Source organism: Oratosquilla oratoria, chromosome 7 (genome assembly GCF_046742065.1).
Source record: "Oratosquilla oratoria isolate Oo_2021 chromosome 7, ASM4674206v1, whole genome shotgun sequence".
NCBI classification, from domain to species: domain Eukaryota; kingdom Metazoa; phylum Arthropoda; class Malacostraca; order Stomatopoda; family Squillidae; genus Oratosquilla; species Oratosquilla oratoria.
Genome location: NC_134783.1, coordinates 75,111,976 through 75,135,660, shown reverse-complemented (window position 1 = coordinate 75,135,660; position 23,685 = coordinate 75,111,976). Strand labels below are relative to the sequence as shown.

The 23,685-nt window shown below is 39.5% G+C and overlaps 1 protein-coding gene across 1 annotated transcript in view; it reads left to right on the top strand.

Annotated features, from left to right (window-relative positions):
- Nucleotides 1–17,622: 17,622 nt before the first annotated feature.
- The window catches only part of LOC143027217 (uncharacterized), a 70,709-nt gene continuing 64,646 nt past the window's right edge, over nt 17,623–23,685 (top strand). The window contains exon 1 of the mRNA XM_076188402.1: nt 17,623–17,742. Coding sequence (XP_076044517.1) covers nt 17,703–17,742 — 40 coding nt within the window. The 5' untranslated portion in view covers nt 17,623–17,702. The remainder of the gene's footprint in view (nt 17,743–23,685) is intronic.

Below are 23,685 nucleotides of genomic sequence, written 5' to 3'. Positions count from 1 at the left end.
GAGAATAAAGTAAAAGACTTGGCAGATAAAAATAAATGTATAATTAGGCTATATTAGGGATGGGAGAGAAGCACAATCCAAATAGGACTACAATAGTAAAAGAGGAGAAGGAAAAAGTAAACAAGATATTAGAAGTAGTTCAAGAGGATGAACAAGAAACAGGGAAAGAAATTGAAGAAATATATAGAACAGGGAAATACAATACAGATAAGACCAGACCAATTAAGGTTAAATTCAGGTCACAAACGACAGCAGAGAATATTTTATCAAAACAGGGAAACTAGCAAAAAGTGATTTGTATAAACAGATATGAATGAAAAGAGAAATGAATAAAGAGGAAAGAGAGGAGGAGAAAACAAAAAGACTAGAAACTAAGGAAAAAAGCGAGAACAGAAGAGAGACAGACAAAGAGAAATTCTATTGGAGAGTAGCGGATATGAAAGTGAGGAAATAGTTCATAGCAGAGAAAAACGGAAGGGAAACAAAACACGATGGAGGTACCAGGAAATTAAAAGTGTCCTTCACAAATATAGACGGTGTAAGAGGCCGGTAGCTGTACGAATGGTAATCAGGTTAGGAAATACATGGGTATTAAAATGCTGAGTCAACAAGTCAAGATTCGACGCCTACTGTTGTTATAAACAAAGATTGGAAGGCGCCGTTCTGTCTATGTAAACACACCGACGGAGGTGACTGCTTTATAATCGCTGATGTAATCTAAACTGTGTTAGCTGCAGACCACCTCCGTGAAGACATACCACTTGCGCAATGACGTCATGTTTTTGCTTCTATGCTTTTGCTTATGCAGCAATAATTCTGGAAGGACTGTAACAGCCTCTCGGATTGGAGGTAAATGGGTATGTAGAGAAATACTATTGGCTTAAAAGGAAAAGACACGCCCTTAAGGTGTGTCACTTGTGTTGAAAAGTAAAAGACTATTGGACGAATAAAAAGTGACGTCTGAACGAAGGTGGTCTGACGTATTGGAGAGAAGCTGAAAGGGGCATTCTCTGCGTGTAGTCCGTTAGTTTAACAAGCAAGAAATTCACCACCCTTTTATTAACCCAAAGGTCGAGAGAACTAGGCATGGGGCCTAATGAAATTGGAAACTAGTGAGACTAAAGGAAATACTAGGCATAGGGCCTACTGCATAAGAAGAACTTGAAAATTTAGTGAAACTCACGTAACGAAGGCAAGGGGCCTCGAGACGAGTGGAATTACAAGTCAAATATAAGTGTAATGGTCGAGGACCGACAGTGGTGGTGACAGTGGTGACAAGGGAGGTGAAAGACGGATTAATAACAGACTTGGATGAAATGAATGATTACCTGAAGGAAAAAGAACCGGTCATAATGAGAATTGTAGAGATAAGATTGAAAGATCCACTACCACTCAACAGTGTAGGACATGTAGGACATGGTGCATATGATTATTGGATTAGAAACAGAGAGATAAAACAAGGGGGTGGAGTTATGTTCCTGACTAAGAAGGATATAAATATGAGGAATGTCACATATGGAAAGAATAGAGCAGAGATGATTATGATAGAAGTGGAGGACAGGGATGGGAAGAGGAGGAAGTTTGTAGTAAATTATGTGCCTCCTAAAACGCCTTCGTGGGAAGAGAGAGAACACAAAAATATGTTAGAAGACACAAGGATAACACTAAATAAGATAATGGAAGATAGAGGAAGAATAGTTATAATGGGTGACTTTAATTGTAAAGAAATCTGCTGGGAAGAGATGACAGTGAAGGGTGGAGACGACCTATGGGGAAATGTACTACCATGGGGAAATACACTACTTGATATGATTGTAGAACACACAATGACGCAATGGATTCAAGAGAATGCTAGGTATAGAAATGAAGAACCATCGAGACTGGACCTAATAATCACATCAGAACCCAAAATAGTGGACAAGATTGAATATAAGACACCAATAAGTAAAAGTGATAATATATTGGTTGAACTGGAACTAAATGAGGAAAAATACATGAAAAAACGAATATAGAAAGGGAAGATTGATGTATGGAATTTTTTTTTTTTTTAATAAAATAAGAGAATTCTTTCAAAAAGCAGACTGGGAAAGGATACACAAGGAGGAAACAAAAGTAGAAGAGAAATGGAAAAAAATTGACAAAAATTTATAAAGGAATGGAAAAGTATGTTCCAAGACAAAAACAAGAAAAAGGATATGTAAAGTGTTGGTACAACAAAAGATTGAGGGAGTTAAAAGACAAAAGGGATAAAGCATGGATAAAATGGAAAAACAACAAAAGACCTGAATCCAAGGCAATTTGGATTTAGACAAGGACGAACATGCGTCACAAACTTAATGTGTTTCTATTCAAGGCTAATAGATGTAATACAAGAAAGAGGTGGATGGGCTGATTGTGCATTTCTAGACCTGAAAAAAACTTTTGATAAGGTGCCACATAAGAAATTGCTAAAGAAATTATAAACTGTAAGAGGAATACAGGGCAAACTGCTGAAGTGGATGTAAGACTTCTTGCATAAAGGAAAAATGAGAGTGGTGATAAGAGACAAACACTCTAATTGGGATAAAGTGATTAGTGGAGTTCCACAAGGAACAGCACTGGCCCCAATAATGTTTGCTATATATATCAATGATATGGATAAAGGAATTGCAAGTTATATGAGCTTTGCGGACGATGCAAAATTGTTGAAAAAAGTGAACACTGTAGAAGATTGTGAGTCGCTACAGAGTGATCTCAATAAAGTATGGGAATGGAAGAGGAAGTGGGAGATGGATTTCAATATTAAGAAGTGTAGTATAATGGATTTTGGAAGAAGCAAAAAAGAATAGTGGGATCATATAAATTGGGAGAGGAAGGAATTAAAAAAGTGGAAAAAGAGAGGGATCTGGGAGTCATTATTATGAATAACATGTCCCCTGAGAAACATATAAAAAAAAATGGAGAAACTTATAAGTTAATAAGAACAATCAAAGTAGCATTTACATACCTGGATGAAGAAATGGTGAAGAAAATACTAGTCATTTGATAAGACCAAAATTGGAGTATGCAGCGACGACGTGGTCACCAAGTACAAAAAATGTATAACAAAACTTGAAAGAATACAAAGAGCAATTACAAAATTGGCACCAACGCTCTCAGAACTATCATATGAGGAGAGACTAGCAAAACTTGAGCTACAGACATTAGAACAAAGAAGAGAGAGAGAGGAGACTTGATAACTATTTATAGAATCATGAAAGGCATAGAAACTATTGATAGAGAGGATATAATAAAATGGGATAGTAGAGATACAAGAGGACACGGAAAGAAAATCAAGAAAGACAGTTATAGAAGAGACCCCTCCCCTACCAGTGTGGTAGGGGAGAGGCGGGCAACAGAGATATTATTCTCGATCAGCTCGTAGAAGTTGGCGTCCAAGGTAACTTCCTGAGGTGGATTCGTGGCTATCAATCAAACAGGACTTCACATGTACTATTCCAGGGAACGTGCAGTACCTCCAGGGAATTCGAAATTGGTACTCCACAGGGTGAGGTTTTAAGTCCCTTCCTCTTTAACGTCCTGATGCACCGCCTGTTATCCCTTCTCCCCAACATTCCCGGCACAACTGTCACCTGCTACTCTGGCGATATCTGTATGCGCTCCACCTCTGCTGCCGACCTACAGCGCATCCTTCACTCCTTCTACGAATTGACATCCACCTGTGGCCTCATCCTTTCCCCAGAAAAGAGTCGAGTATTCTCTCCTAGGGGCCCCGGAACACTGCCAGTGTTCACTGCAGGACACAGTGTCATCCCGCCTTGCGCACAGTATTACCTGGGAGCGCCAGTACGCATCAATCCAGCCATACCTGCTCAGCAGCGCATGCATCCCATCACCCAAGATCTCTTCTCCTCCACCGGCTAGAACAGCGCTTTATCCCATTTAAATGCCGGTAATGCCGCTGGACTATCCATCCCTTTGGCAAGAGCCATCTATGTTGCTTTCATTCGGTCAGTCATAGACTATCTCTCCCCAGCCCTTGCTCAACTCTCCAAGACCTCCTTGGTGCCTTTAGAAAGATTTCAGAACAGAGTGATGCGGTACATTCTTGGATGTCCCACCTCTACCAGAGTAGTAAAAATGTAAAACGAACTTAATCTTCCTTCTGTTATTGAAAGAATACATGTTAATATCTCCTCCTTCAGCGTTAAATGCCTCCACTTACTCCATCTGGCTCCGCACCATACCCATGTCTTAAGAGCTTCACTCAACCCCGCCGCACCCCACCCTCAGCTGCGTCCCGGCGTTCGTACATTCGTTAACACAGTGTGCTCCACCCTGTAGCGCTTACACATCGAAGTCCCTATAGCCAAAGTTGATCACGGACCGTGTAACCCTTTTCGTGTTGAGGGTTACATAAGGAGGACTTAGTGCGGGCTAGATAAACTTCCAAAACGTCACTTTTCTTCTTTTTATTATAAAATTGGAATTTATCTAGTTTCAATACACTATTATCATACAGTCTGGTTCAAAAAAGAAAAGATAACTAACACACGTTGCACAGCTTTCTTTCACAATTGTTATCTATATAGTTTTGAGCACTAGGGCACCTCACTCACTAAGTTCTAGTCCTTAGAGCACATCTCACGCCAACCTCCTCCTGGTCGTGTGCACTGGGGTTTTGTTCAGGGAAATGCTGAGTTTGGTGAATTTTGAGGTGCTTTCAGTCACTTTGTTAACGTTTTTAGTGGGGTTGTTTCGCCCTATACAAATTTGTTCTAGGTTCATAATTTACTAACATGATATGTTGTATACATAATATATATCCAGGGGGAAAGGGTTGAAGAGTATTGTGTTCCCGTGTGTTAATCTGGGTTGGTGATTGATGGTATCTATTGTGTGTTCGTGTGTGTGTGTTTGCTTCCGGGCGCCCGGCAAAAACTGCTGATTCAATTGGCGTCAGTTTGACGATCAGAACGGATGTCAATGTGCCGTGATGTCTGTTGCATGGTGCATGGTGATGCTGTATGTGGTGTATACAACCGTCTTCATGGAGGATTCCACAGCCTCACGTCACATTCACACCCACTTCAAAATAGACCCACCGCTCCTCCAGAAACAATTAGTCCTGGAACACATCACCGCAGTGTCCTCCTACGTCCCTGCCGCGGACCATATCTACGTAGACGGGTCCTTACAGCCAGACGGTAGCGCGGGTTGCGCCGTCTACTCACCGGATGTTGAGCCACCTGAGGGAGGCTGGGTTGGTCGCAAGTTACCCAACTCATCCAGCTCGACGTACTGCGAACTACAGACACTCCTGCTGGCTGTTAACCTACTATGTCAGCGGCGACTGAATGGCGTGTTAATGTGAGACTCCAGTCCGCCCTACAGGCCATCTCGTCTTCACAACCCATACACCGCCCCCTCATCCATCACATTTTACAACAGCTAGTCATAGCTCAAAAACACCCTCTCACCATAAGCTTTCTGTGGATTCCATTCCCTTATTCAATAGCTCATCAAGACATGTGAGAACTAATTCCACCAATAGTGGGATTATGTCCACCCCTCTCACATTGCCTACTGCCCCTTCCCCCCTCCCCCTCCCTCTTCCCCTCCCTCTCCCCCTCCTCTGAGACGATCGGCCCGGGTCAGGTCAACGGCCCACACACTATTGTAAGCCTTTCCATGTATATGGAAAGACGTCGCCTTGTTCAGTCCGTGAAAATGTAATTGTTTTGTGCCTGTTTAATTGTGTTGTGTTGAATTATTTTTAGAATGACTCCTTAAAGTCGAAACGTCAAATTGTGTTATTAAATGGATAACTTTGGACAATTGGTTTACGGTCACCCTCACAGAGCCAGAACTATAGTGAGGAGAATTAAAATATATATATATATATATATATATATATATATATACATATATATACATATATATATATATATATATATATATATATATATATATGTGTGTGTGTGTGTGTGTGTGTGTGTGTGTGTGTGTGTGTGTGTGTGTGTGTGTGTGTGTGTGTGTGTGTGTGTGTGTGTGTGTGTGTGTGTGTGTATTCACTTGGTCTTTTTGGATCACGTGTTCGACTCGTGATCGACAGCTATTTCCCTCCTGGAAGAGAGCTCAGAGCTCGTAGGTCCGATCTATGGGTAATGCTATGACCTTTCACACACACACACACCCAACTCCCCGCCCACGAGAGTCAGAGTAACGACCCGAAGCGCAGCTGTACCGAAATTAATTTCGGCCCTGGGCAGGATTCGAACCAAGCACTACGCGCACCATCATGCTAGTAGTTCATCGTTCTACCAACTGCGCCACCGAGTGTGTGTGTGTGTGTGTGTGTGTGTGTGTGTGTGTGTGTGTGTGTGTGTGTGTGTGTGTGTGTGTGTGTGTGTGTGTTTACCTAATTGTATTGACCTAGTTGTATTTTACGGGAAGGGGAGCTATGCTCTTAGTGTCCCGTCTCCACATTTCGTTTTATCTAGACTGTTTTTAAATTCATGTATCGCTTTTGCACACACCACATTCTCATCTAACCTGTTCCAAACGTCTATTCTCTTGTGGGGAAAGCTGTTCTTTTTTCAGGTCTCTTCTATAATTTTCTTTCTTGATTTTCTTTCCGTGTCCTCTTGTATCTCTACTATCCCATTTTTTTTTTTTTAGATCCTCTCTATCAATAATTTCCATGCCTTTCATGATTCTATAAATAGTTATCAAGGCTCCTCTCTCTTCTTCTTTGCTCTAATGTCTCTAGCTCAAGTTTTGCCAGCCTCTCCTCATATGTTAGTTCTGAGAGCGTTGGTGCCAATTTTGTAATTGCTCTTTGTATTCTTTCAAGTTTTATTATACATTTCTTTTTTTACTTGATGACCACGTCGTCGCTGCATACTCCAATTTTGGTCTTATCAAAGTGACTAGTATTTTCTCCACCATTTCTTCATCCAAGTCTGTAAATGCCACTTTGATTGTTCTTATTAAATTATAAGTTTCTCCAAAAATTTTGTTTATATGTTTTTCAGGAGACATATTATTCATAATAATGACTCCTAGATCCCTCTCTTTTTCCACTTTTTTAATTTCTTCCTCTCCCAATGTATATGATCCCACTATTCTTTTTTGTTTCTTCCAAATTCCATTATACACTTCTTAATGTTGAATCCCATCTCCCACTCCCTACTCCATTCCCAAAATATATTGAGATCGCTTTGCAGCGACTCACAATCTTCTACAGTGTGCACTTTTTTCAACATTTTTGCATCGTCTGTGAAGAGGCTCATATAACTTTCAATTCCTTTATCCACACTATCAATATATATAGCAAACATTATTGGGGCCATAACTGTTCCATGTGGAACTTCACTAATCACCTCATCCCAATTAGAATGTTTGTCTCTTATCACCACTCTCCTTTTCCTTTCATGCAAGAAGTCTTCCATCCACTTCAGCAGTTTGCCCTGTATTCCTCTTACAGTTTCTAATTTCTTTAGCAATTTCTTATGTGGCACCTTATCAAAAGCTTTTTTCAGGTCTAGAAATGCACAATCAGCCCATCCATCTCTTTCCTGCATTATATCTATTTGTCTTGAATAGAAACACATCAAGTTTGTGACACATGATCGTCCTTGTCTAAATGCAAACTGCCTCGGATTTAGTACATTGTTTTTTTTACAAGTGCTTTACCCATCTAATTTTGATAATTCTATCACAAATTTTAGCTACCGTACCTGTAAGAGAGACCGGTCTATAGTTTGTAGGGTCTTCTTTGTTTCCCCCCCCTTATATATTGGTACTATATTTGCTCTTTTCCAATTTTCTGGAACTTTTCCTTCCTTCCATCAACTGCTTATTAGACTATGTATTTTGTCTGTTAGTTCGTCCCTGCATTCTCTCAAAATCAAGTTTGTAATTTCATCTGGACCATGCGATTTTCCGACATCGAGATAACTCAAGTGATTCATTATTTCATTCTTTGTTACTTCTATTTCTTTCATAGGGGGGAAGGGCTTTCCCCTCTCACTCGACATCTCCAAATTGTATGTTCTCCCTCGTAAACACTGATCTAAAATGCTTGTTCATAATTTCTGCTATTTCTATTTCCTCTGTGTGCTTTATTCCTCCTTGTCGTAATTTCACTAATTCTTGTTTTTTTTCAGTTTGTTGTTTAAAATCTATAAAATAGTTTTGGTTGATCTTTACATTTTTCTATGACATCTTTTTCGTATTTTCTCTTTTCTTCTCTGCCCACTTGTACATATTCATTTCCATAATCAGTATATATTTTCCTTTTTTTTTTGTCTTTCCTCCATTTTATCCAAACTTTATCCCTTTTATCTTTTAACTCAACATTTTGTATATTCTTTTTCTTGTTTTTGTCTTGGAACATACTTTTCCGCTCCTTCCTCATAGGTTGTTGTCAAAATTTTCCATTTCTCTTCTACTGTTGTTTCCTCCTTGTATATCCTTTCCTAGTCTACTTAAAAAAAAATCTCATGTTATAATTTTTTTTTTCATATGTCATTCTTCCCTTTCTATATTGTTCGTTTTTTCTCATGTATTTTTTTTTCATTTAGTTCCAGTTTTATTTATATGTGGTCACTTTTACTTATTGGTGTCTTATATTCAATTTTGTCCACTGTTTCAGGTTCTGATATGATTATCAGGTCCAGTCTCGACGGTTCTTCCTCATTTCTATACCTAGTATTCTCTTGTATCCATTACGTCATTGTATGTTCTATAATCATATCAAGTAGTACACTTCCCCATATGTCGTCTCCACCCTTCACTGTCATCTCTTCCCAGCAGATTTCTTTACAATTAAAGTCATCCATTATAACTATTCTTCCTCTATCTTCCATTATCTTGTCTAGTGTTATCCTTGTGTCTTCTAACATATTTTTGTGTTCTCTCTCTTCCCACGAAGCCGTTTTAGGAGGCACATAATATACTACAAACTACCTGCTCTTCACATCCCTGTCATCCACTTCCATCACAATCATCTTTACTCTATTCTTTCCATATGTGACATTCCTCACACTTATATCCTTAGTCAGGAACATAACTCCACCCCCTTGTTTTACCTCTCTGTTTTTAATCTAATGATTATATGCACCATGTCCTACACTGCTGGGTGGTAGTGGACCTTTCAATTTTATCTCTACAATTCCCATTATGTCCGGTTCTTTTTCCTTCAGGTAATCATTCAGTTCGTTCAAGCTTGTTATTAAGTCATCTTAGTTTGTATAAGACACTTTTAATTTTCTGCTACCTCCATTGTGTTTTCTGTTTCCCTTCTGTTTTTCTCTGCTATGAACCATTTCCTCACTTTCATATTCACTACTCCCCAATAGAATTTCTCTTTTTCTGACTCTGTTCCGTTCTCGTTTTTCTCCTTAGCTTCTAGTCTTTTTGTTTTCTCGTCCTCTCTTACCTCTTTATTCATTTCTCTTTTTATCCATACCTGTTTATACTCATCACTGTCTGCTAGTTTCCCTGTCTGCTAAGATATTCTCTGCTCTCGTTTGTGACCTGAATTTACCTTAATTGGTCTGGTCCTATCTGTATTGTATTTCCCTATACTATATATTTCTTCTATCTCTTTCCCTGTTTCTAGTTCATCTGCATGAACTACTTCTAATATCTTATTTACTTTTTGCTTTTCCTCCTTTATTCTTGTAGTCCTATTTGGATTATACTTCTCTTCCATCCCTAATATAATTATACATTTCTTTTTATCCACTAAGTCGCTTACTATATTCTCCTTCTCCCTCATCACTTTAATAACTGTGTCCTTAGTTTGTTCTTTCATCTGATGTTCCACTATACCTCTAAATTCAGTTTTATTGTTCTCTTGTACATTTTTTCCAACCACTTTCCTCTTTTGCTATGGACTCTTTATTGTCTTTATTATTCCTCATTCCCATCCTTTACTTCTCTTAACTGTATTTTTAGTTCTTCTATTTCTTTCGTTAGGTTTTGATTCTCCCTCTTTAGTTCTTCCAGTTTATTAACTCTTTGGGTAATTAGCGTTAATTGGTTAAGCTTGCCTTCCCATATTTCGTTAATTTCTTTTAGTTTCTCCTCTAGATTTACTAGTCGGGGGAGGTTGTCATTTCCTCCCTCATTAAATCCATGGAAATAATTATCTTCACCTTCCATTGCGCTGCTCTTATCTATATTTCTAATTTTTACATTTTTACTAATCTCTTCGACTTCCCCATTGTCGCCTGTCCCTCTCTTGTTGACATGCCGTCTGACCTCCTGGGCCCATTCGTCCCCTTCCTCATTTCCTCAGTAATCCCTCCCCTTCTCATTTTTCTTCACCTTCCCACTACACCACGAGCTTTCCCCTTCCCTATTAATACAACACAGGTACTCCCTCGTCGTTGAGATCGACGAAAATTGTAGATTTTTCCGGAGTCCAAACTTCGTTGTCATTTCGACCGACGTGTGTGTGTATTTACCTAGTTGTATTACACGGGAAGGGAGCTATGCTCGTAGTGACCCGTCTTTGTATCTTTGAGCATCAAGTTTTTTCTTAAAATCTTGAATAGTATTTGTACACACTGTTTCTTTATCCTTGGGTTTGTAAGGATTATGTTGATTACAGGTAAGAGCCGCAGGCCAAACGCCCTCGTCATAGTCGTGGCGGCAAAACTGGAGCTTGTTAAAAAAAAAAAAAAAAAAAAAAAAATCCAATTAAAAAAATTGCATCTTTCGAGTTTCGAGCCTTTCGAACGTGACCGAGTGCGCCTCGGTATTATTCGGTGCAGTGTATGAATGGCTGACTCGGTGAAAGTGCCGGAGTGTTTGGTTTATGGTATTTATCGTGACTACCATAGCGCAAGAAAGCAATACTACCCCCTTACGGCCCTAGCAGGGACTGAGTATTGCCAACGACACGTTTCTTTCTGAATTCTATGCGGAATACTCTGACGAAGTTTGACGAACCGTTACAGGAGTCATGCAGGCGATTATTTGTCAAAGTTCTACCGGGTGATTTTGCATGTTTCATGCACATCTTAGTACTACTAAAAAATTAATTGGATGGGTTCTCTGACTTTTGGGTGGTTTTGCAAAACGCCTCGCGCCCCTGTGTTGACGTGGTGATTTTGTAACGCTTCTCAAGCCAGAACCTTTCCGGGTCCCAGCTAATCAGAGGAAGAGACATGACGTAGTGTTCCAAGTAACGACGACATGACGTCACAATCTTCAGCATTTCACTTCTTATAATAACATATCATTTAAAATTTCATTTGACCCAAGATACACACACACACACACACACACACACACACACATATATATATATATATATATATATGTATGTATATATATATATATATATAAATACATATATGTATATATACTTATAAAATGTTCATATTCAGTATATATATATACACACACACACACACACACATATATATATATATATATATACATATATACTTATAAAAATTTCATATTCAGTATTTAAAAGTATAGCCAACTCCTGAATTGGCATCTATGATGCGTAGTTTTCCAAGCAACGACATGACGTCACAATCTTCTGCATTTCACTTCTTATAACTAATCAAGTCACTGCCTTCGTCTACTGAATAGAGGTAAGAGCTCTAAAATATATTCAATTTTATATAAAAGCTTATTTTCTGAGATTTATACTATATCATAAAGTTTATATCTATAAACGTTGCTACTCGCTCAAGTCCCATGGGACTCCCTGCATGATAATGATAATGAGTGGGATTGGGATTGGGAGTGGAAATTAATTGGATGGGTTCTCTGACTTTTGGGTGGGTTTGCAAAACGCCTCGCGCCCCTGTTGTTTTGTAACGCTTCTCAAGCCAGAGCCAGTAAGCCTTTTTCGTTTTAACACACACGTGTATAAAAAGCTTTTCTCCGGAGAAGGGTTTTATAAAGGTAATTTTGAAGACATCGTGGAAGAGACATATAAGAAAACGTCTAACGACGACGAAACAGAAGTCGAAATAGCAGAAGAAGAACCTGATCAATCGATCACTGTAATACCAAAGTCCGCCTACAAAATCAACGAAATAGACGCCATCAACATGATCATGCCTCCTGAGTCCAATTATGGGGAAGAAAACTGTGATTCTGGAGAATTCATTGAAATGATCCAGAGTATCAGAGAGGAAATGAAAAAGCAGAAAAAATAATTTGAAAATGAAAAGAAAAGGAATAAGGAGAACATGAAGAGGATGATGGAGTTTTTGAAGGCTTTGAGTGACGACAGCGATGATGACGGAAAAATATTCGAAGACAGTGATGGAAGCGGCTACGACTCGGAAGAGGACTCAGATATTAAAGATGATGGCCCTCCAAGAAAGAAAATGAAGCAATAATGGTGTACAAAATTTGTATATGATGTTAAATAAAACTATTTGTAAAAATCTATCTTTTATTTGTAAAACCTTCATTATTACAAGAAAATTCAGGGACAGAGGGTATCTCAAGGGGCGTAGCCCCAATGGCGCCGCAGGCCAAGCACCCCTGGCAAAGCCAGGGCCGGCGAAGCCGGGTGCTTGTATAAAAAAAAAACTATCTCCTCCCAGAAGCAAGGATGGTAATGAACTATATACACACACTCGTGTGTGTGTGTTTTTATGAATAGTACAACCAAAACAAAACCAGGCGTTCCCGTTGGATCACCTCTCCTAAAGGTCCAACCGCATTGCCTCGTGTGCTTACGGGCAGTGTGCCACCAAATGTGAGTAAGCACTGTCCGAGCAGATCCAAGTTTTGGACATTAAACAGTATGAAGAAAACGAAGATCTATACTTACAACGAAAGAATTCTCCCAGAAGTCCACAGGCTGGAAAGTTTAATGGAAGAACTAAGGATGTTTTTTTGGGCTTTTATGGATCTGGAAAAGGCTTACTATAAGGTAGACAGGAAGGCACTGTGGGATGTACTGCAGATATATGGGATAGGAGGAAAGCTGTTAAGAACAGTCAAGAGTTTTTACGAGAATAGTAGAGCTTGTGTTAGGATTAGAAACGGAGAGAGTGAATGGTTTGAGGTAAAGGTGAGACTTCGTCAGGGATGTGTTATGTCGCCCTGGCTGTTCAATCTATACATGGATGGGGTGGTGCGAGAGGTGAATGCAAGGGTAGTGAGTCAAGGGTTGGAGATGGTTAAAGAAAATGGAGAAAAGTGAGAAACAAGCCAGTTGTTGTTTGCTGACGACACTGTGCTTGTAGCAGGATCAGAGGAGGGATTGAGGAAGTTTGTGACAGAGTTTGAGAAGGTGTGTGAAAGAAGGAAGCTGAAGATAGATGTGGGCAAAAGTAAGGTGATGAGATGTACAAGGGGAGAGAGTGACAGCAGGCTGGAAGTGAGCATTAAGGGTGAGAGACTGGAGGAATTGGATAATTTTAGATACTTGGGTGCGAATGTGGCAGAGAAGGGGAGAGTGGGGGTGGAGGTAGAATGTAGATTGAGAGAAGCGAGTAAATGCCTTGGTGGATTAAAAAGTGCAATGAGAATAGACATCTGGGAATGGATGCTAAGAGGAGGTTATATGAAGGAGTGATTGTGCCAACAGCACTGTATGGGGGCAGAAACATGGAACATGAGAGAGGAAGAGCGAAGGAGTTTGAATGTGTTTGAGATGAAATGTCTGAGAAGTTTGTTAGGGGTTACAAGGCTAGATAGAGTGAGAAATGAGGGGGTGAGGGGGAGAATAGGGGTGGAAAGGGAGCTGGGAGATAGGGTTGATGAAAGAGTATTAGGATGGTTTGGACATATGGAAAGAATGAGTGAAGAAAGATTAGTAAAAGCGGTGTGGAAGGCAGAGGTGGAAGGAGTGAATATGAGGGGGCGTCCTAGGATGAGATGGATGGATGGGGTGAAATGGGCATTACAAAAGAGAGGAATGTCTGTTGACGAAGGACGGGAGAGGACAGAAGATAGGGGTGAATGGAGAATGGTTGTGTATGGATGATGCTGTGATGCATGAGGGGGAGTGGGTGGGAGATGGGGGGTAAGGAAGTATGTATGAGAAAAAATTGACGCAGCCCGAAGGGATTTCTCCCCGTCTTCTCCTTTTCTGCATGAGGGGATGGAGAGGGGGGGGTTGCCGATTTTATGAAGCGGCCTTGCTGTGGATGTGCTGTGTCTTGCAACACTGCTTCTGACCCAGGGCAGTGGATAGGATGCAGGGATGACCCGTCATCCAGGAGGTGCTAAGATAAGAGGGAGGGAGGAGGGTGGAGGGAAGTGGAATATGTAGGGAATGGAATGGGTGGGAGTGGTTTTTATGCCTTTTTCTTTTTGGCTACCCCCGTGTAAGGGGGAAAAAGCCTTTGGTATTGGTATGTATATTTCATGTATATTGATTCAATGCCAAATAATATGTATATATATATATATATATATATATATATATATATCATCGACCACAATGCACTTCAATTCTAAGCCATCAACATCGGACAAACCGTGGAGGCGCATGCAGAAATTGAAACGTGGTACGCCCGAGGACTCGACCGCATGCGGCGAGAACGTTACCAGTGCCGTATTGACTATTAGACCAATACACAATCAAGAGAGATATAAGTAGAGCGCAACTTTTCTTATACATTTGTTTGCTCGAGTTACATACACATACACGAAATTTTGCGTTCAACCCATCTCCACTATGATAGTACTTTGGTAAGTATACGAACGCAGGAAAATATTTTTACAACACTGAATGGGTCCCAGTGATTAGAGATGCATTTTTATCAACCACAATGCACTTTAATTCCAAGCCATCAACACCTGACGAGCCGTGGAGACGCATGCAGAAATTGAAACGTGGTACGCACGAGGACTCGAACTCATGCGGCGAGAACGTTTATGTAACTCGAGCATACAAATATATAAGAAAAGTTGCGCTCAACTTATATCTCTCTTGATGGTGTATTGGTCTAATAGTCAATACGGCGCTGGTAACGTTCTTCCCGCATGAGTTCGAGCCCTCGGCGTACAGCGTTTCAATTTCTGCATGCGCCTCCACGGTTTGTCCGATGTTGATGGCTTAGAATTAAAGTGCATTGTGGTTGATGAAAATGTATCTCTAATCACTGGGACCCATTCAGTGTTTTGCACACACACACACACACACACACACACACACACACACACACACACACACACACACACACACACACACACACACACACACACGTATATATATATATATATATATATATATATATATATATGTGTGTGTGTGTGTGTGTGTGTGTGTGTGTGTGTGTGTGTACAACACTGAATGGGTCCCAGTGATTAGAGATACATTTTAACAACCGCAATGCACTTTCATTCTAAGCCATCAAAGGCCAGCATGCTGAAATTGAAATATGGTACTGCCCAGGACTCGAACCCGGCAATATCATGACAAGTGCGACAGTGACTTTCCATCTAGGCTATCAAGAGATATAAGCTAAGCGCATTATTTCTTATATATTTGTATGCTTGAGTTACATACACATATATGAAATTTTGCGGTCAACCCATCTCCACTATGATAGTACAATTGGAAGTATACAAACGCGGGAAAGTATTTGTACAACACTGAATGGGTCCCAGTGATTAGAGATACATTTTAACAACCGCAATGCACTTTCATTCTAAGCCATCAAAGGCCAGCATGCTGAAATTGAAATATGGTACTGCCCAGGACTCGAACCCGGCAATATCATGACAAGTGCGACAGTGACTTTCTAACTAGGAAATTGAAATATGGTACTGCCCAGGACTCGAACCCGGCAATCTCAAGACAAGTGCGACAGTGACTTTCCAACTAGGCCATCAAGAGAGATATAAGCTAAGCGCATTATTTCTTACATATATGTATGCTCGAGTTACATACACATATATGAAATTTTGATACTTTCCCGCGTTCGTATACTTCTAATTGTACTATCATAGTGGAGATGGGTTGACCGCAAAAATTCATATATGTGTGTGTAACTCGGGCATACAAATATATAAGAGATAATGCGCTTAGCTTATATCTCTCTTGATGGCCTAGTTGGAATGGGACTGTCGCACTTGTCATGAGGTTGCCGGGTTCGAGTCCTGGGCAATAACATATTTCAATTTCAGCATGCTGGCCTTTGATGGCTTAGAATTAAAGTGCATTGCGGTTGTTAAAATATATGTATATATATATATATATATATATATATATATATATATATATAAAATGTGTGTGTGTGTGTGTGTGTAATAAAACAAATTGGAAAATAATATGAAAGGTGACCGAACGTTTTTGTCTATTTAAGACATTTTCAAAATTCCTTAGACAAAAACGTTCGGTCACCTTTCATTTTATTTTCCTAATGGTTTTATTACACATTTTGTGAATCACGTGTTTTTGTGATTTGTTCGCATACATATATATATATATATATATATATATGTGAGTATATGGATATATATATATATATATATATATATGCATATATGTATATATATATATATATGTATATATGTATATACCTTCAGTGCAGATACTTACGCATACACACACACACACACACATATATATATATATATATATATGTATATATATATATATATATATATATATATATATATATATATATATATATATATATATATATATATATATGCCAAACTATGCTTTGCTCTTAGGCGAGCTTTGATAACTTGATTTTGTTTCACATTTTATATTCATCTTCCAAGTCACAGCTCTCCCAAATAGAAAAATTCCTAGTTTTTCCTTTTTTTATTGTTTAATAGCCGTACTGTATTCTTATGTCAGCTGGGGACATGAGACTCCGGGCACAAATTAGTTTTATTAATCGACTATATGTAGTCAATACTTTATAGCTTAATAATATTCTTATGAACCAAGTCAGTCGATATTCTTTTAGGATTAGAGACTATAGTTTCTACTAAATTAAACGAATAAATAAACATGTATAACAGGTATTAATCATGGAGTGATTCTGTCATAATTTTCCTTTACTTCTATAATTCGACTGCATGCTTTATGTAGTCGATATTATAGAGAGTTTAGTGATTCTTAAGGACCAGACCACTCAGCATTCTTTTAGGATAGGAAATTAGTCTCCACGAAAATGAATAAACTAATAAACAGGCAAAACTTCGAAAATCACGTTTAACATCTACGTTGATAACTTGATCCGTTGTTACCCACCTTTAATCTACAAACGAAATAGTAGGCTATTTCTAATAATCCTAGCAGTTTTGTTTTCTATAATTCATAGTTCTCTTAATGTTCGGGAATTTATGTGCAATCGAAATGAATTAATCTATTTTAGAAAATATAGAATCATGTATCAACAATGTTGTTGTATCTTCACTTACACATTTTCTCATCCATGCGAAGCTTCAATGATAAACAATTCTACTGTACAATGTAACAATATGTTTCAACATATACAAGTTGTCATTTTTCAAATATACTTTACTTGGCAACATTACCATCCAACACACAATTATATATGATAAAACATAAACAGGAAAATTATAGAAAATGAAATGAAGATTTCATCATATATCATATTTTTTTTAAATTGCCCGCGATGCTAACTATGTTGTCATGACAACAAACTTGCTCCCCTGCCATCTACGAAGAACATGTTTATGGAGGATACTGGACTGAAACTGTATGTAGTGACATCTTAACGCTTTCTAAATATATTGGAATGAGTGCACAGATTCCTTCGTCCCAACATGATAACTATGGTAAGTGATTTGTACGTTGTGTTTCATGAGAATACGACAAGGTAATGTCATTGTTTAATTTAAGCTTCCTTAGGGGCCCCTCCACTTACTTTGATGTTGTTGTTGCACTGGATGAAGCATAACGGTTGAAGTCTTTTATTGCAATGCTATCGTAGTATAATAAAGCGGTATTTGTATATAATTTTGATCCGAGACCTAGAATCAATGTGTATACTTATTCTTAATTAGAATTATAGGCTGTTATAGGGAAAAAATAAGTTGTAACAATACTTAACGTCATGAATGTATGGGCCACGTAGTCAGCATTTCATTTTGAGCAGGTTAACTAGTTGCTACTTGCTAGAAGTACAAGAGGCACTGAAGAGGAAGACGAATAACGATGACGGGATGGGAGGAGATTATTCCGAGTATTAAATGGTTTCTAGCGTCGTGCACGTAGCATTCATTCTGTTCATATGGTGGCAATAAAATGAGTAAGAGTTTAAATTTCCAAATCAGCAGTTTATTAGTGCGGCTACCACTATTTCTAAGGGAAATGTTTTATATTGTACAATGCAACTTTTATGCTGATGTAAATGGTTCAATAGTTTTTTAGTTGTATGTACATTGAAAGGCTTATCCATTATGGATGAGTTGAAACTTGCTGAAAGAATAGTGTTAGGGGAAGTACATAAACTGAGTGCCAGGATGGAAGGATGACTGAGGACCAGAAAAAGGCAGATGTTCCAACTTGGAAGGGGAATCCAATGAAATACTATAATAGCCAAATTGTGTTACAACTTATGCAAATATAGATGGCTTACTTTTGTTCTAATAGGAAATAAATGAATACTTGATTAATGAACCAGATGTCTATTGAGTGGTCCACAGTTGGGAAATACATTATTGGGAGATGAAATAAGGAGGGTAATGAGCTTAGGGTGATTGTTGTTAAGAAAAAACATTATGGTGGATAAAGTGACCATTACATTGTGAATTACAATAGGAAAAGAGGGTATTAGAGCTAAGGAATTGTATGGACAATTCAGGCCTAATTTGGGGAAAATGAACTGGTCATGTCTAAGGAATTAAAAAAATGATATAAAACTTTCATGAATACTGCCCATAGTAATAGGAAAGGGGAACTCTACTTTTACAATATGGGTGTGAAAAAATGTGTTGAGGATTAGTGGGAATGAAAATTGTAATAATGACTACAAAAATGAAGGAAAAGAGGTATCAGTAGAACAAAGGAAGAATACAAATAAGTGATTATACAAGAATCTGAGTATAGGATGTAAGATGATGTCACTGAAAACTTGTACTGGATGGGACTTGACCCAGAACTTCATACTTGCTGGGTAGGTGTGCTCACTAATAACACAGAGTTCACATTGAGGAACAGCCCACACATTGAAGAAAAGCAGAAACGAATGTCATGGATAAATCCAAAGATGAACTAAAACTGTTCCATAGTTTTATCAGTAATATACTGAAAAACAGAAGGAATTTTTTGGGGGTTAATAGTAGATAGTGAATTTTTTGAAGAAGCATCAATTTGGGCTGAAATAAATTAAAGTTTCCAGTCTGTTTTCACTAAGAAGAGTTATTTTGTAGAGAGATTTGAGCAGTAATACCGTGAGATTGTTTAGTCCATGTGCATATTTAGATACAGTTTGGATCTGTTTATGATAGAATTAATCTATAAATAGAATAAAAGAAAGAATTATTTAGTTTTATTGTCGGGATTGATAAGTAAACATGGCCACTATCAATACATATACAAAGGGTAAGACAATTCTATAATTGTAACTCTCATAACATGTTGCAGCAGGTTTTCATTAGTACTGTCATTCACATATGTTATCCGACAGGTCCTCTAAAGATCAAGGATTAGTTGGATGAATTCAAGTTTTTTAATGTGTCCCTATGAAAAAAATCAAATGAAATCATATCTGGTCAAGATAACGGTCTTCTTTACCAATGCATTTAATAGGGAATTTTACATTAAGGAATTAACTATAATAGCAAAGTGACAAGGGGCACCATCATATTGAACATTTCATTCTTTATTAATTCTAATCTGTTGAGTACATTAATAAAGTAATTTTGTAGCATTTCTAAACAGCAATTACCATAAACAATATATCCCTCAAGGAAGAATGGACTGTGTTTAAATTTTTTTCCTATTGTACAATCATACTACAACTGTCCCTCCGTTATGCTGTCCTCCAACCCCTTGTTGCTGTCCTGTACCATTTCTCTGAGTATTCCTTTTCTGTGATGGGGGAATTCCCTGTGGTGGGGGAAAAGAATACTGCCACCAAGTATTCCCACTTGGATTGTAAGAGGCGAGAAGAAAGGGACTGGGATTGTGACTAGGCATCCTTCTCCTTGTAGCCCCACAGGGGAAATTCCTAAAAGAAGAAGAGAAGGCATAAGAGGGGCTGGAAGTCCTCGGACCAGCACCCTAAGGTTTGGGTCTTTTAATGTGCGTGGATGTGGTACAGAGAGTAAAAGGGAAGAGATAGGTAGTATGTTTGTGAGAAGAAAGATGGATGTGTTGGCTTTGAGTGAAACTAAGTTGAAAGGGAAGGGTGAGTGTAAGTGGGAGGTTATCAGGAGTAAAGAGAGGGCGAGGGAGGGAAGGGGTGGCTATTCTTGTAAGTGAAGAGATAGATAAACGGGTAGTGGAGTGGAAGGAGGTTTCTTCAAGGATAATGTGGATGAAGGTGAAACTGGGGAAGGAGATGTGAGTCTTTGTAAGTGCATATGGGCCTGGCAGTGAGAAGAGTGTAGAAGAAAGGGAGGCCTTTTGGATAGATCTAAATGAGTGCATAGAGGATTTGGGAAGAAATGTCAATGTGATAGTACTGGGAGACCTTAATGCTAGGGTGGGAAATGGTCCAATCGATGGAGTGGTTGGGAAATGTGGAGTTCCAGGAAAGAATCATAGTGGAGAGTTGATGGTGGAAATGTGTCTAGAAAGAGAGTTGATGATAGCAAATACAGTGTTTCGGAAGAAAGTCAAGCATAAGTACACATGGGAGAGGGTGGTGGAGGGAAGGGTGGTAGATAGAGTGCTAATGCATTATGTAGTGGAAATAGGATTATGATAGGAAGAGTTAAGGATGTACATGTGCTAAGGGGAGAGGGTGGGGGAATATCAGATCATTTTTTGGTGGAAGGTAAGTTGAAAGTGGAGGATAGATGGAGGAAGAGGAAAGGGACAAAAGGTAGGGAGGTTCTTAGAGTGAACTCTTTGAATGAGAAGGAAAAGGAGTACGGAAAGAAGCTCAAGGAGGAGTGGGAGGGAGTAAAGGGTAGAGTAGAGCTGGGTGTGGAGGAGGAATGGGGATGGTTCAAGGAGGGAGTCATAAAGTGTGCAAGGATGGTGTGTGGAACAAGAAGGACAAGGGGAAATAGAAGAAAGGGTAGTGAATGGTGGGATGAGGAAACAAAGAAGGTTGTAGAAGAGAAGAAGCAAGCTTTCACAGATTGGTTACAAAATAGGACGAGGGAGTCATATGAGAGGTACAAAGAAAAGAAAAGAGAAGTAAAGCAAAAGGTAAAGGTTGCAAAGAGGAGAGCAGATGTGAAATGGGGTAAGAGTATGACAGAAAATTTTGAAAGTAATAAAAAGATGTTTTGGAAAGAAATTAAGAGAGGAAGAGGAGGCGAATCAAGTAGAGAAGAAAAGGTAAAAGGTGCAGATGGAGAGATGATAATGGAGGAGAAGGCAGTAAGGGGAAGATGGGCAGAATATTTTAGGGAGTTGCTAAATGTGAAGGAGGATAGGGAAGGAAAGATTGCTGCAGTGGGAAGTGCGAAGAAAATAAGAGTGATGAATGAGGAGAATGGAGGAGAAATAAGGAAGGATGAGGTGAAGGCAGTTGTTAAGATGATGAGAGCAGGTAAGGCACCTGGTCTGGATGGATGCCATGCAGAATGTCTGAAAAAGGGAGGTACAGTGATGGTGGACTGGTTGGTGAGGTTATTTAATGTTTGTTGGAGAGAGGGTAGAGTGCCGGAGGACTGGAGGAGTGCCTGTATAGTTCCTCTTTACAAGGGAAAAGGGGACAAGTGTGAATGTAGTAGTTTCAGAGGGATTAGCTTGTTGAGTGTAGTTGGGAAGGCTTATGGGAGGATCTTGATTGAGAGGAACAGAAGGAGTAATTGGTGAGGAACAGTGTGGATTTAGGCCAGGTAGAGGTTGCATAGATCAGATCTTTGTGGTAAGACAGATATATGAGAAAGCTATAGGAAAGGGGAAGGATGTTTTTTGGGCTTTTATGGATCTGGAAAAGGCTTATGATAGGGTAGACAGGAAGGCATTGTGGGAGGTTATGCAGATATACGGGATAGGAGGAAAGCTTCTAGGAGCTGTCAAGAGTTTTTATGAGGGTAGTAGAGCTTGTGTCAGGATTGGAAATGGAGAGAGTGAGTGGTTTGAGGTAAAGGTGGGACTTTGTCAAGGATGCGTTATGTCGTCCTGGCTGTTCAACTTGTACATGGATGGGGTGGTGCAAGAGGTAAATGCAAGGGTAGTGGGCAAGGGATCGGAGATGGTTAAAGAAAATGGAGAAAAGTGGGAGGTGAGCCAGCTGTTGTTTGCGGACGACACTGCGCTTGTGGCAGGATCGGAGGAGGGATTGAGGAAGTTGGTGGCAGAGTTTGGGAGAGTATGTGATAGAAGAAAGCTAAAGATAAATGTGGGTAAAAGTAAGGTGATGAGATGTACAAGGGCTGAAAGTGGCAGTAGACTGGAAGTGAGCATTAAGGGAGAGCGACTGGAGGAAGTGGATAGTTTTAGATACTTGGGTGCAAATGTGGCAGGAAAAGGTGGAGTGAAAGTGGAGGTAGAATGTAGATTGAGAGAAGCGAGTAAATGCCTTGGTGGATTAAAGAGTGTAATGAGGAATAGACATTTAGGAATGGATGCTAAGAGGAGACTGTATGAAGGAGTGATTGTGCCAACAGTACTGTATGGGGCAGAAACATGGAACATAAGAGAAGAAGAGAGAAGGAGTTTGAATGTGTTTGAGATGAGGTGTCTGAGAAGTATGATGGGGGTTACTAGGCTAGATAGAGTGAGAAATGAGGAGGAGAGGAGGAGAACAGGGGTGGAAAAGGAGCTGGGAGATAGGGTTGATGAAAGAATATTAGGATGGTTTGGACACATGGAAAGAATGAGTGAAGAAAGACTAGTAAAAGAGGTATGGAAGGCAGATGTGGAGGGAGTGAACATGAGGGGACGTCCTAGGATGAGGTGGATGGATGGGGTGAAGGGGGCTTTGGGGAAGAGGGGAATGTCTGTTGAGGAAGGACGGGAGAGGACAGAAGACGGGTGAATGGAGAATGGTTGTATATGGATGATGATGTGATTGCATGAGGTGGAATGGGCGGGTGGATGGGGGGTGAGGTAGTATGTGTCAGCAAAATTTAACGCAGCCTGAAGGGATTTCTCCCCGTCCTCTCATTTTATGCAATGGGGGGACGGAGAGTGGGGGTCGCCGATTAAATGAAGCGGCCTTGCTGTGTCTTGCGACACTGCTTCTGACCCAGGGCAGTGGACAAGGTGCAGGGATGACCCGTCATCCAGGAGGTGCTAAGATATGAGGGAGGGAGGAGGGGTGTGGAGTGTATTCAGGGATGGAATGGGTGGGAATGATTTTATGCCTTTTTCTTTTTGGCTACCCCCTTTGTAAGGGGGAAAAAGCCTTGGTATATGTATGTACAATTGAGGAGAATCTCAAGTTTACTAGGTTCCTGTGGCTTCTCACTGTCCCAAATTCAGCAGTTATGCCTGTTGACCTTTCAACGAAAGTGGAATGCTGTATCATCAGAAAACATTGAATTGTTAAGAAATGAAGCATTGATGACAATATTTTCATTGAACTATTAACAAAGTCATGCTGAATAACTTATCACAACATTTGAATTTTGTTTGCTTCCACGTGCAAT